Source organism: Branchiostoma lanceolatum, chromosome 1, assembly GCF_035083965.1.
Source record: "Branchiostoma lanceolatum isolate klBraLanc5 chromosome 1, klBraLanc5.hap2, whole genome shotgun sequence".
Taxonomy (NCBI): Eukaryota; Metazoa; Chordata; class Leptocardii; order Amphioxiformes; family Branchiostomatidae; genus Branchiostoma; species Branchiostoma lanceolatum.
Window position 1 is genome coordinate 5,541,955 of NC_089722.1, and position 14,866 is coordinate 5,556,820.

The 14,866-nt window shown below is 41.7% G+C and overlaps 1 protein-coding gene across 6 annotated transcripts in view; it reads right to left on the reverse strand.

Annotated features, from left to right (window-relative positions):
• Positions 1 to 14,866, reverse strand: part of LOC136430799 (protein F37C4.5-like) — a 62,118-nt gene that overhangs the window by 12,183 nt on the left and 35,069 nt on the right. For 2 of the 6 annotated variants that reach the window (XM_066421758.1, XM_066421786.1), the window contains exons 2-7: positions 7,851 to 8,085; positions 7,235 to 7,324; positions 6,491 to 6,615; positions 5,850 to 5,891; positions 5,036 to 5,165; positions 1,231 to 1,442 (exon numbers count right to left, since the gene is read on the reverse strand). In XM_066421758.1, coding sequence (XP_066277855.1) covers positions 1,231 to 1,442; positions 5,036 to 5,165; positions 5,850 to 5,891; positions 6,491 to 6,615; positions 7,235 to 7,324; positions 7,851 to 8,085 — 834 coding nt within the window. Of the gene's footprint in view, positions 1 to 1,221; positions 1,443 to 3,691; positions 3,746 to 5,035; positions 5,166 to 5,849; positions 5,892 to 6,490; positions 6,616 to 7,234; positions 7,325 to 7,850; positions 8,086 to 14,866 lie in introns of all 6 variants that reach the window. The other 4 variants (XM_066421766.1, XM_066421777.1, XM_066421803.1 and 1 more) reach the window with 4 other exon arrangements.

A 14,866-nucleotide genomic window follows, 5' to 3' on the forward strand; every position in this document is an offset into this window, starting at 1 on the left:
AAACTTCCCGAAAATACACGCATGAAAAACTTTATAACCAGAATCAGGGTACACTATTTTTTTCAAATAAACTCTGCTATCTACAAACCAATGGCAGCAATGGGGGTAGGCAAGCACCTGTCCTTCTGTGCAGAGAGAGGTTAGCGAAAGCATGGCAGCTGGAGCATGCACATGTCATGGGCATACAGGATACAGGACTGTGCAAGTTCAATGACAGGTCTACCCTAGTGTGTTATGTAAGTTAGAAAGAAGGTTACAAAAATATCTATAGACTAAAGTACACTGATACTCTGGTTGGTTAATCACTGGATGACAAAGTTTTTTTACACACAAGAAGTATAAAATGTTCCGAGGAAGGTGACAGATGGCCACCGAAACGTCGTCAGATAAAAATATGTACTGGTTGTGTGTAGACGACTTTGTTATCCTGAACTTTGACACTTTATTCAGACATCCTTTTGTGTTGTACATAAACACACCACAAGTCTTCCTGTATTCCAGAATACATGATACACATACTGTAACATTGATACTGTATGTACCCAGTGTATATTTAGGGAAAACTACTACTGTACTCTGTGGATGGTGTATTTTATGGACTTGCCTTGAGGCTGTTTGTATATGAAAGACAGTGTCTTACCAGCCTTTAATAAACATGTTACAATCATCTTGCAAGCTATTTCTACCTGGACACAATGTATTTGAAGGAGAGGACCTGAGTGCCGAGACTGGGCGCCGTGCCCCCCGCGCTGGGCAGAGTTAGTGTTAGAGTAAGGTTGTAGCTATCGTATCTCCCTATGAGAAAGAAAACTCACCCGTCTGACCTATTTTTGAAGGAGAGGACCTGAGTGCCGAGACTGGGCGCCGTGCCCCCCGCGCTGGGCAGAGTTAGTGTTAGAGTAAGGTTGTAGCTATCGTATCTCCCTATGAGAAAGAAAACTCACCCGTCTGACCTATTTTTGAAGGAGAGGACCTGTGTGCCGAGACTGGGCGCCGTGCCCCCCACGCTGGGCAGGGTTAGTGTTAGTGTTAGAGTTAGGTTGTAGCTATCATCCCTCCCTATGAGAAAGAAAACTCACCCGTCTGACCTATTTTTGAAGGAGAGGACCTGAGTGCCGAGACTGGGCGCCGTGCCCCCCACGCTGGTTAGGATTAGGGTTTGGGTTTGTGCTAGGGTAACAGTTGTAGCTATGATCCCTCCCTATGAGAAAGAAAACTCACCCGTCTGACCTATTTTTGAAGGAGAGGACCTGAGTGCCGAGACTGGGCGCCGTGCCCCCCACGCTGGGCAGGGAGGTGGAGAGGGAGATGGTGGCATCCTGCCAGTTTTCCCCGGTGGCCTGTCGGATCACCCCGAAGTACTGGATCTGCAAGGCAACACTCTTATTCAGCCAGCGGTTAGTAGTAACGCGGCGAGCATGGCTCGATCCCGGACGGGGCGGCTGTCGGAGAATCGGAGAGACAGAACGGAGTTAAGGCAGAGTCAGAGAACAACATGAGACAAGGTGGAATAAACGAAACAAGGTGGAATAAGCAGGACTGGTGGTAGGGGAGACTGCTGCCAGAATTGGGCAGACTGAAGAGCCCCAGAGAATACAGGGTGCAGTGTTGCAGACTGAAGAGCCTAATGAAACTACAGGGAGCAGTTTTGCACTCTTACCTGCCTATAGTGACTACGCAAAGGACTTGAAAATAGCCACAGTAGACAGGTGATCACTACAGACATGGTTTCTGATGCCTGTGTCAGTGGGGTAAATATTCTAAGGGACCAACAAGAAGTGGTCACAATGGCCAGATGGTCGTTATGTGGAGGTCGTCACTAGTTCAGGTTTGACTATAGTTTCCTTTGAGAAATAAAGGTCAATTTCAATTGCAGAGGATTGAGGGAAATTGAAAGTAGCTTTGAATTAAAAAAGGAAGATTTCTGTAGAGAGTATCAGTTAAGGATGTGAGTTAGCCCCCAGCTGGGATCGCAACAACTGATTAACGTCGCACTACAACAACCTGATAACCGTTTCAGCACCAAGGAAAGGGCAAACAAACCTTAGAGGGAAATCATAAAATGTAATTTCTGTCGAAAATGAGTCAGTTTTCTCTCTGGATGATGAAAGGAGATGCAAACAAACACGATGAGGACGACATCTGGATGGGACGTTTGTTTGTTTATTTGTTTATTTGTTTGTTTGTTTGTTTGACAGTTGCCTTCCCTGCCACCAGTCCCTATTCTAGAATATAGTAGCTGAGCCCAGGCAAGTAGCAATAGGAACATCTTGTAATACTGTAGGAATCTTGAAAACACAGAATATCTTTCTAGAAAAATTCCAATCACACTAAACTGCAAACTTGATGTTTAGCAGTCCTTTTGTGATTTTTTTTTCTCAAGGTACAACTTTACCAGATGTTCCTAGTGAGATGATGCAAGCAAACTAACCACTAAGCAAGCAGCTGTAAAACATGCGAGCACCGGGCCGGCATACATGTGTAGTACACTCCTCATTCACAGGGCAAGGATTGACTTCAAAGGACATCAGACTCTCTTCTATCATCTTTAGGCCACATCAATACATTTTGTTGGTTCTCAGTCACCTTTTAAGTAAAAATCCAGCAGGAGACCAAAACGGGTTGGGAGGACGACTATATTCCCTCCCTGAAACTGTGTGACCCAAAGTACAGACTTTCCCCTCAGATTTGCTTTAATGTTCAACTTCCTTTTTCTTTTATTTCTAAGAACCAACAAGTTAACTTGGTGTGGCCTAACGTTATATTAAGCTGGAGAAAGATTTTCAGAATGCAGAACTGACCTGATGTCTCAATTTGAAGCAGTTTGCAAAAAGAGGACCAGGTTTAGCAAAAATAGATGTGTGGGATCTTACATACAGGAAAAATTGCATGTCAACAAATATTTTGTATTTGATCCAAATGACCAAAGATGTATTCAGACTACTGAACATGCAAGTAAGGAACCGAATACGACAATACAATCAAGTGTCCACAAGACCGATACTCAAGCATTAAAAAAAGAATGTTTGTTAGACTAGAGACTTTTTAAACTGGTCAAGTACTCAGACATACAGAAGGATGGAGCCAAACAAGAAATTATGCTGAATGTTTACAATACCGTTTGCTTTTTTTTTAGTTCATCTAGAGATTGGTTACCGATCGTGTGTCGTTCTCTGACCAGTGAGTTAGTTATGACAGGGTAGCAGGCGGTTAGACTATGAGGCATGCTGAAACACAGGACATGCACGGCACCAAGCAACTTCACACAGCCAAGCAGGGCTTTCTCACAACACAGACATGTGGACACCATTTCGAGTGTTAATCGTGTGAGTTTTACAGTGTGTTACATCACAGTCTTGTACATATAAGGAAGGTATTAGTCAGACTGACTACAATAAAGTTGGTACAAAAAGACACAATGTTTACATGTATACTGTAATAAACATAACACGAAACATATAAAAAACTCAATAATTTCATTTCTAAAAACACAAACAGCTAATTTTCTTAACAATGAATTTCTGATGTCACTCTTAAGCTTCAGATTTTGGACAATATTTTTGATTTTCCAAGATCGACAGATTTTGCTGTCATTTCTCAAAACTCCTCTTTTCCGAAGTGCAGTGAGAATTCCCTCCATGATTGGGAGCACCCAGTGAGCGGAGAAAGGTAGGAGGGAGGTGGTACTGACCTTAAGAAAGGGTGATGGTAAAAGATATGTATGAATGTCCACCCAATCCTCGCCCTGCAATCGAGGGGCAAGTGCTACACAAACCTCAGCTCGCTTACACAGGGTCACAGCAATACGCTACTTGTGGCTCCACCCCATGGGTGTCGCCAAAAACTGAGCTCAACCAGGGCTACAGCAATATGCTACTTTTGGCTCCACACCACAGGTGTTGCCAAAAACTTAGATCACAGGTTTATGGGAATAAGCTAGTTCATGTTATGAAGTGCGCATGTGCCATGTGATGCATTGTGGGTGATTTGTCAAACTCAAAGACCACTAGCAATAGAATGTGCAAGGGCATTCAATTTTGACACATTACCCACAATTGATCACTCTGCATATGCACACTTCAAACTGTGACCTAGCTTATACATTTTGTATGCTGCTGTTGGCTTTGCCCCAGGGGTGTCGCCAAAAACATGAAGCATGCCCACTCGTGCTGAATTTCGCATGCACTCTTTTAGTCATGCTTGTTTTCAGCAAATCTGTTTGAATGCAATATTTCTGCGTGAAAATGGCAGTCAGGCATCCCCAAGGATACGAGCATGTAACGTTGATGACCAATGGAATTAACAATAAAACCTGCAGTTTCAAAGAATAAATCAACTGATCATCTTGTTATGATCTGAATTTTTTTTATATTAAATGCAAATTTTAGTAAGAGGTAAAAAATGTTACCTTGTGACATTATCTTTACACACAGTATTTTAATCTCATTTGCATGACTGTACACATATTCCAAAGCAGCCTGACATGAACAAAAAAGCTGCAAAACTGATTTAATCATAAACTCAGCCATTTCCATAGCATTTCTTTCATCTAACGCCCAATGCTTAATCATGAACTCAGCCATTTCCATAGCATTTCTTTCATCTAACGCCCAATGCTCTTACCAAAAAACTCACAATGGGACTTACACTTTGCATGGGGCCTGAACTGCATTTTCAACCATGCAGCACTTCTACTTGTCAGAGTCCCAAACAACTGACTGTTGTTGGTACCCTACTAAATCATCCCATACAAAGCAGAATGGAATCAGGGGAGCCTGTGGAGGGTGGTTTACATGTATGTATAAGTTTGCCTACAACATCACAGAGTGGATGTCCCTAAGCCTGGTCAAAAAGCTGACTGCTACGAGAACAGACAAGTCTGAGACAGCTGTCCATCTTCATGGCTACCTTGTCTCCCCAACGACCTGGATTTTAAGGGACTAGGTAGGGAGGTTGGCCTACAACAAGCCCCAGTCTGGGACGCTGACAAGCGATGCCACCATGCAGGAGAGGAGAAGCCTGCAGTCAGACTAACCTTCATTGCACTGTCCTTGGTGAAGACTCTCATGTCGTACTTGGGCGCCCAGCGGGCTTTGCTCACGACGTAAGACACGATCAGTTCAACCCTTGCCTCTTCTTTAGTGTCTAAAACCACCAGGACTTCCCTGGGACAACAGACAAAATTATCATTTAGTCATTTGTAAAGTGAAGTCTTCTAAAATCAACAAATTCTAAGAGGACAAAGATGTTCAGAAGAAATGATTAAATTCTACGCTTTTCAGTGTTTCAAGCTAAGGTCCTTTGAACCTGTGAAGCTATCTATCAATGATTATAGTATACAGTATCATATAATCTACTTCACTGGATTTTCTTTTTAAAAAAAAAGTTTAAAAAGTCTATCTGCACAATATGTAATACTAAACAGTATGGTGATAATTTGTTTATTTGTGGCATTAGAACAAAAACATTATCTGAAAAGATTGCAATGCAGCTCTTAACTTTTAATTGATAGGTTCTAAACATGATGACATTAGTTGATGCTGTATTATCATATATTTACCTGTTAGTACCACGGCATACATTTTGTATGCCAACATGCTGTAAGCATGCACCATGCATTGTTAGTACCCGGCCTTAGTATTATCAACATTGGAGATCATCATATTGTCGTTCACAGTACTACTAAACGGTACAACCATTTTGTTTCGTATAGGAAAGAACAAGAGTGAATAGAGCTTGAAAGTATGAGTTAGCTCAAGCCTTTAAGCCAAACTACGAATTGTAACATGTAGTGCATGCATTATGACTTACACTACATGTACAAGAGTGGAGACATCCAGAAGTGTTACCTTGGTTTTTCTATAGGCCTGTTTCTGGTTTTCAGAGGAGACCTGTTGGGCAGCAGGCGGAGAGAGTAAGGAGAGATGCAGACACAGTCAGTAGGGCAAGGGGAGGCATACAAACAGCAGCTACATTTGTACTTCAAAGGAGAAACTCTAGGGGTTCAAGGGAAGGCATACATCTACTTGGAGGGAGAAACTCCAGAGAGTACATCATACTACAGGAGTCAAGCCACATGCACATGCTAACGCCAATTCATCAGTAAGGTTATAACATATGCTATCATAATGGTAGTCCAGCGATGGTGATGACTTCATCAGTAAGTTTACAGCACATGCTATCACCATACAGTGGAATGAAAATGCTATTGCCACTTCCAAAACAGTAGCTGTGGAAGGATCTAAAGACCTAAGGTTAAAGTAAAGTTAACTCCCAAGACATATCTAACCTTGACCTTTTAATTTTAGATTGTAACGTTCATCTTCAAATTCATTTTGTTCCGCGAGCCTTTTGAGGAATCGTCTTCTTCACTTCTGTTATAAAAAAAAAGAGTTCTATTTTGTAAAAGCCTTGAACAAGCACCTTTAAACCTTTTCTGCTAGTCAGGTAACAGAAAAACCTGAGGGAGTCTTTGCTGATTTCTAGTTACCTGATCATGAGCGAATCTTTGCTGATTTCCAGTTCCTGAATGTTCTTCCTGGTGACGGCCGCAGCGTCCTCGTTAGAGTCAATCTCCTGATCCAGATCTTGGAGAGCCTCGTCCAGCTTCTGTGCCTGGGGGTGGGGGGTGAAGGGAGGGCAGAGTCAGGTAAGCAGAGCACACTAACGGCAGTCACAGTCGGAAAGAGTCATGCCACACAAATTACAATCTGTGCTTCTCAGATATTTTCAAAAAATGTTTTAAGCAATGGGATAACATGAAAACAGAGGGCCGGGAGGAAAACTTGAAATCTGACTAGCATGGACTTTCCCCTCAGACTCTGTTTTCATGTTGATCTTCCAGTTCAGGCCTATATATGGGTTTATAACTTACTCCGAGAACCAACAATGTTAATTAATGTGGCCTTATGACATACTACAGGCATTTGCCATCAAACCATGACACTTGTCAATATATCACTTGTTACAACTTATCAGCAGTTTTCAACAAGAATCACGACCATAGCATGTCCAGAACACAAAATATCAAAACAGGAAGTTCCACGGCAGTACCTTAGCGAGTTGCTAGGGGGCCCAAAATCTACCCACATACCAAATATCCATCCAGGCCTTCTCGAGTTATGCTGATCTTCTACACACACACACACACACATACACAAAAATGCTACCAAAAACATAACCTTCCTGTTGAAGTTAATAAGATACATGTATACCCAATCAAATCTCCCCATACCTGTTTGTCGTACAGATCAAAGAAGCCGGACATGCAGTCCAGCAGGGATGTGTCCATGTTCAGACTCATCCTGTTGTCACTGTTGGAGTCCTGGGGAGGGAGGGAGACAAAGGCAAGGATTTAAACTGTGACAACATCAGCCAGATGGAGTCTGAGCAGCAGTGTGTGGATGTTACAACTATCTTTACTTTGTTTTCCCTAAAAGTCGATTTGATCAATGGTATATAATCTGCTAAGCCCTCCAGCACACTTCTAATTCTACAGTCAGTACTTTCCTGGTTTGGTCAGCCTAAGTTTTTGTCCAGTTACATTGTAACATTCTTTGATAGTCGTAACAACCTTTCCTACCTTATTTTCCCCAGGAGATGTTGGTTTGATCATATTATCTGCTAAGTCTTCCAGCAAGTTTTTATCCAGCCCCATTGATACGTTCTTTGATAGTCGTAACAACCTTTCCTACCTTATTTCCCCCCAAGATGTTGGTTGGTCATGTTATCTGCGGAGCCGTCCAGAACATTTCTCTGTTTCTCTAGTTGGTACTTTCCTGGTAAGCGTCAGCCTAAGTTTTTATCCAGTTACATTAACATTCTTTGATAGTCATAACAACCTTTCTAACCTTATTCTCCCCAGGAGATGTTGGCTTGATCATGTTATCTGCGAAGCCATCCAGAACATTTCTCTGTTTCTCCAGTCGGTGTTTCTTTGCCAGGAGAGCCTTTTTTGTCTTCTCAAGGTCATTGAGCTTGTCCTTGAGCTCTCTGATCTTCTTATTCTCCTCTGCCTCGTCTGCGGGAATGAACTTGCTGTGATATGTGACTTCTGTGATGGACGCTGGGCCCTTACACTCCACTCTAGAACAAAGAAAAACACAGGAAAACAGTTAGTATACAGTAAGACTTCAAACCAAGACCAGAAACCCAGTGTTCAGTAACGATGTGACCTCTGTGATGGAGGCTGGGCCCTTACACTCCACTCTGGAACAAAGGAAAACACAGGATAACATGTTACCATTAGTGAAACTTAAAAACAAAAACACAGTGTGCAGTGACTTTTGTGATGGAGGTAGGGCACTTACACTCCACTCTGGAATTAAGAAAAACAAAGAAAAATGTATTACAACAAGCAAATCTTCAAAACTAGAACACAATCCCAGTGGTCAGTAACTATATGACCTCTGTGACAAAGGCTGGGCCCTTACACTCCACTCTGGGGTACAGGAAAAACAACAAAGTTTTTGGGTATTTGCTGTGACATGTGACTGCTGTGATGGGTACACTACTGTTCTGTATGGCAATTGATTATAAATGAGTAATCCTTAAAACAATATTCTACAATGGTCATACTGAGTATGAACCAGTTGCTGTGATGTGCGGTTGCTGTGACAAAAGCAGGGCCTAACCCCAGCCAAGCTCTACACTTCTTCAATGGGAACCACTGGTCGTTATAATCAAATAAATCGATCTGTTAGGCTTCAGTGTATAATTAGAGTCCAGCCTTATAAGGCAACCGCTTCTTTTCATTTTTTCAATAAAGAATACCGCTTTCTGAATGTTCTCAAGTCAATGTGCCACAGCTCTCCTTTATCGAACATGATGACCACAATAACCATAGGAACTGTACAGTAAGCATTTCAAGTCTTTAATTAGGTATTACTACCTGATTGATGGATACATCAAATGTGTTCATTTCAACGGTCTTTTGAAATGATACTAATAACCTATAAAGACCAAACATGTTAGATAGCAAATCCCATGGAAAGTGCTCATAACCACCTTTCAGTACCAAGGAGAAAACCATTAACACTGTAAATGTACACCAGTAAATAGGTTTATACGCAGTAATGTCTCACAATGCAGCAGTAATCCATTCCTCTACACTGTTCCTGCCAAACTTTACAAGATCTTATATCATGACTGTGAGTGTGAATAAAATCTTACACTGGAAACATTCTTTCTCAAAAGCCATTTATACCCTTACAACAGACAGAGTTTTCTATCCCAATTTCCTTTTTGTCCACCTCAAGACGGCTATGTATCTATTCTTGAAGTACTTGGAGGCAGTGCTTGCGACTTGTAAGAAGCTTAAGTGTTCAATAAGAAATGCTGAAGAGATTCAAAAGTGCTCATAACCACACTTTCAGTACAAAGGAGAAAACCATCACCTCTGCAAATGTACGCCAATGAATAAAGTTATAAACAGGTTTACTTGAAGCAATGTCTGACAGTGAAAGCAAAAGTAATCCATCCCACTACACCGTACCTGCCAAAACTCTACAGGGCAAGATTTTCATTATAATGGTGAACAAAATCTTGTAGTAGAAAAACACTTCCCATAAGCCATTTATAATGTTATAACAGGAGACAGAATTTCTGCCATCATCCCCTCTGATCTCCCTGATAAGCTGGTACAATCACACTACTCTGTATGTGCCAAAACTCTACAGGGCAAGATCTTCATTGAACAAAATCTTGTATTAAAAAAACATTTTCCCATAAGCCATTTATAAACTTACAACACAAGACAGAATTTCTGCTATAATCTCCTCTGATCCCCAGGGCTGCTAAGCCGGTTATCTTCTAATCTTCCCTGTGAGCCAGGCTGGTGGGTAAAGGCTGCATCACGCAGGCCCACCGGGAGAAAAGCGACCGTGGAATGAATCCTGTTGCTGCAGCCTGAGGTCTGACTTCCATGCAAACTGAAACAGGATGTTGGGCAAGAATATTGTTAGAGAAATCTTCCTGTCCCAAGCAGGGCCCCAAATTCATTTTTTTTACTCTTCAGAGCTTGAAGCTAGAAATATTAGCTAACTTAAAAATTTTCAACAAGGGATACAACAAAGGCTTTATCATATTTTGACACTTAAATGTGCTTTACAATAGCACCGTTACACCCACAGTCATCATAAATACGGACAGAGCAGTCACTTTTGGTGGCATCGTGAATCATGTATTACAGAAAACAGAACAAGAGTATTTCCAGCCCTGAAAGACCTTGAAATAAATCCCATCGCTGCACGCCGGGCGGAAATTTCCATGTAAACAAGGCTGTAGGGAAGGGCTGATCGATGACAGCACTAGACTCTTCCTGTACAGGAGGATGAACAACAGGATTATCAGACTGGGGATCTGATTCTGATCCAGGTTGGAACTGGTCTCACTGGGAAGGGTTAGAGTCTGGGATTCTGAGATAACGGGAATTAAAACTCGGGTTTTATGGACCGAGCGCCAACAACAGGCTTAACACAACAATGTCAACAAGGTCAGTCAAGGTGACACATAAAAAAGGGATTAGGCCTCGCCAAGGTATTTCCCTGGTTCTCCAACATCTTAAGTAGACATCAAACAAGAGAACAAGACAGAGAGCTGGATGGAAGAAATTTAAATAAAAAGGTAAAGCAGCCATCCTCTATTGAGGTGAAGCATGATGCTTATGAAGAAATTAAGAAATTAATGCTCGATATGAAGAAATTAACCAGACTATATTCACTCCATGAAACTGCGTGCGCCAAGGTACAGACTTTCCTCTCAGACCCTGTTTTTACCTTGATTTTCCAGTTTGACATTATGTTTTTCAATGCAAGAAACAACAAACTGAATTGGTCTTGCCCGTGATGAATATCATGGCTTGTATATCCTGAATTATAGCCTGGTGATTTTTAATCCTGTGTAAGTTTTGTTATTGTGGTATAATACAAATTAGCATAATGATTGAAGTGACCTGCACTTCTTTGCAAGCCACAAGAGATACAAACTCTAGAAGCCTGCTACATACAAATAGAAAAATTGTGATTTATAACACGTAGCCTAAATTGTTTAGTCGACTAAATTGCCGGTTGTTTATATTTTGTAGCTGCCATCTTGACAAATTATGCTACAAATCAAAAGACTGTACGGTGAGCCTTGCACTTTCTCTATCATGGCATCCTTGCATCCACATCATTACTCAACACTTAATAGAAAAGAAATTGCTCGCATCAAATTCAGTGCCTGGTTCACTCCTGCATATTCACCTGCACGGCTTCACAGCCCAAACTGTAGCAATGAATACAACTCAGCACATTTCCACGCCGCAACCTAACTAAGACTAACAACATACTGGAATACTAAACTGGTAATATCACAGATTAGGCACAATCTAAACAAGGAATAAACTAAATAGTAAATCATCATCACTCTATCACTTTTTCCCTACATATTCACCCACATGACTTAACAGCCCATACTGCATGCAGTATGAATCTAACCCAGCCCATTTCCAAACCATCTCATGTGGAGCACAGCCATGGAGTAATGCCTAATGGAACACAAACACACACATGCTCAACCACGAAGACCTGGGCTGAGGTGGCCTTGAACTGGGGCACATCTTGTAATTGTGCTTGTAAGACAATCTCCTCTACTTGAAAAGATAAGTCGAGGATACACATTGACCATATCGGTTAAGTTTTCAATATCATTCTTTATTGAAATAAAATTGACAATCTACATCTATCACTAATAAGCATTCCGTTCAGCTCCTCTCATGTGAGTGAATAGACAAACTTGAGCCACACAAACTGGTTTTCTGATAGGGGGTACTTTGCTCAAAAACTGTCTATGTCATTGTGCAAATCCGTAGAAAATAGAACGTGTTCGGACGACATTACCCAAACCCTGATGATGCAGGTAATCTATTGCATCTACATTATGGTAGTATATTTGTGACTAGTTCAAATTGTCTCTTGAGATTTTACCTGCAACTGTCCACCTGAGGTCCTTGCATAGAAATCAGGAGTAAATGTTTGGATGGATGAACCCCTGCTAAGTGCTGCAGTAGTTTCTGTGAGTGCAGCAGGCATGTTTGTGTAATGGGTTCTGCTATCACTATATTCACTAAAGACTACTACGTAACAGTTCTGTAAGAGCACCGAGAATGTCTGTATAATGGGTTTTTGCTGTCGACACATTCACAAAGCCCAAGCCAGATGGGTACAGGCATCTCAGCAACACGTTCTGACCCTGGTCATCAACAAAGCCCGTCCACTCCATATTCCTATATGTATAAATATCATGTTTTAACCTTTAGCACACAAGTGGCTGTTTGGCTACCAATGCTCTATTGGTTATTGGGTTATGCAGCACAGAGAGGGTTAAACTATCAATTCCATCACATTCCAGCAGGAGTGCAGGTTGTAAGAGAGCAAACTAGACCTGCAGAGAAATCTGCTCAATCAATATTTTGCAACGTCCTTCCAGAAAACTGCTTTTAGATTGTTGAATGGGGCTACAGCGCCAGTTACGCATGTGTTACTGGAAGAAACACATTGAGGATCAAACTTGAAAGCTATTTCCAACAGAATTTTATTTCTGTTCAAACCCTTGTAGTGCCTAGTGGCACACTGTGAGTGTGAGGTCAGCAAGTGTCCTTGCTGTTTCAGTAGCTGGGTACATTTTCTAAAGAGAGGGGTTGCTAGCTCTTCCCCATAACATGCTCGAGGCACCTCCTTGAACACTGGACCCCCACTTCACGTCCCTTACAAAAGATGTGTTGCAGCTCCAACCAGAACGCACTACTCAAAATTAAACCAGGTTATCCAGCTACAAACTAATTGGGACCGGGAGCTCAACTGTGAGGCTGCTAAAAGCTGACCTGTAGGGACATCCCTTATTCCTAAAAATGAATCTGGAGCCCTGACATGTCTCCCCTGGTACATTGTTAATGCCAGGATGAGAGCACACGTATCTCAATTGAGGAGAGAGGAGCCAATTAGCACAGTAACAACACTGGTTAGGCTGGCGGTGGATTGGTCAAGAGTGTCACCAGGGAAGATGTTCCAATTTCACAGAACCCTGCAGATGCCTACAGCTCTTACTCCCTGTCCTAAGAGCTACTTACCACTCAAACAATCATGATCATACATGTGTCCAGAACACAAGATATCAAAACTGGTGGTTCCTCTGCAGTTCAGTAGAAGGTGCTATAGGAGGCTAATGATCAAATTTGACTTTTGTTTTCCCAACACCTACAATGTACCTACATACCAAGTATCATAAAGATCCATCCATAACCTGTTATGCTGGCAACAAAGACACAGACAACCAAAAAATGCAACCTTCTTGGTGAACAATCAGAGGGAGAGTCTGTACTTTGGTGCACACAATTCAAGGGGTAGCTATTGTGCGATTCAAGTTCTATTTGCTGAATTCAAACCTAAATTGCCCAAGAATCAAAGAATTAACTTAGCGTGGCCCAAAATGAGTGGTGCTGATCTTCACTGCATCATCAGTTCCTTGATGGGAAAATACACCTGTAACAGTTCTGGTAAAAACCACTTAACTCACCACCAGGGGCTACAACAGACCAGGGAACAGACCTGGTCACCAGCAGGACTCAGCTGCTGCATGCACTGGGAAACAAGCGAAGGGGAAGAGAAGAAACAAATGGAACTACGCTTGGCTAATCAACCAGTTCCTCGGTTGAAAAATGACCCCTTAGATGACCTCTGGCGCCTTGTCAAAGAAAGACATGATAGACTACACTGTAAAACCAGTAAGAGTGTTTGTAGTGTTGTGGATTGCAATATCAGCACCAAGGATATGACCAAACTGGACACAAAGCTGGACCAGGGAGACTCATGACTGATAACTTCCAATCCCCTCCACAGCCTTCCATGTAGTGAATACTGAATCTGAAGCACTAGAACTGAATGCTGGTGTGATTATGTGGTATTAATACCATAAACAAAAGCAGTTAGCACTATATCACTGCATATGTACAAAATGTACAGGGAATGTTCAAGATCTGCAATCTAATGGACCAGATAACATATTAGCCACACTTTCGAGTAACAACACGTCACAAATCAGTTTAAAGGACCAGCAATCAGCACCAAGGACATGACCAGTACATCACAAAACTGAAAATGTGATAAGACATGACTGATGTAAAAGACTAGTTCCTAACACTGCTTATAGTGTTGATCATCCCTGTTGCACCATTAAAACTGAAGACTGTTGTGACTATGTGGCAACAATGTCTTGGTCAAAACCTGCACACTATTTGTAGAGAACCTGGAAGATTTGCTGCTTGATGGACCAGACATCACAGTAGTTAAGTAGTCAGAGCCTCAGCAAGCATAAACAATTCCCTCAAACACACCAGGTACGCTGAGCAAGAACAACATCTTACAATACAAGACTGTGTTTTAAACATAAGGACTGCACAGTCTGCACTAAGGATAGGACCAATCCATAACAAAGCAGCATCAGAGGTGTTTGATTCAGAAATTACCCTTTAGAGCAACTGTTAAAAGGATAAAAAAAAAACTCAGCAAGCATAAACAACATTCCCTCAAACACATCAAACATTCTCTTCAGTATAAACATCCTTGCAATTTAGTATCAGGATTGAAATATAAGCACCAAGAACAGGACCATAACAATAAGCACAACAATAGGAACCACATCCCTACAAATCAGTTTTCCATCACCATTGAGGACATACATTGTAACAAGCTTGTTACAAGCTGCACCAGTAAAATAGTATGACTGATGATATATTCTAGCTGTAGTAGTATCGATCATCTAGAATGTCACATTCAGTCTGATAAGTGACTGATCGGCAGTTGAAACAAACAGGCTGTGAAATTCAAGG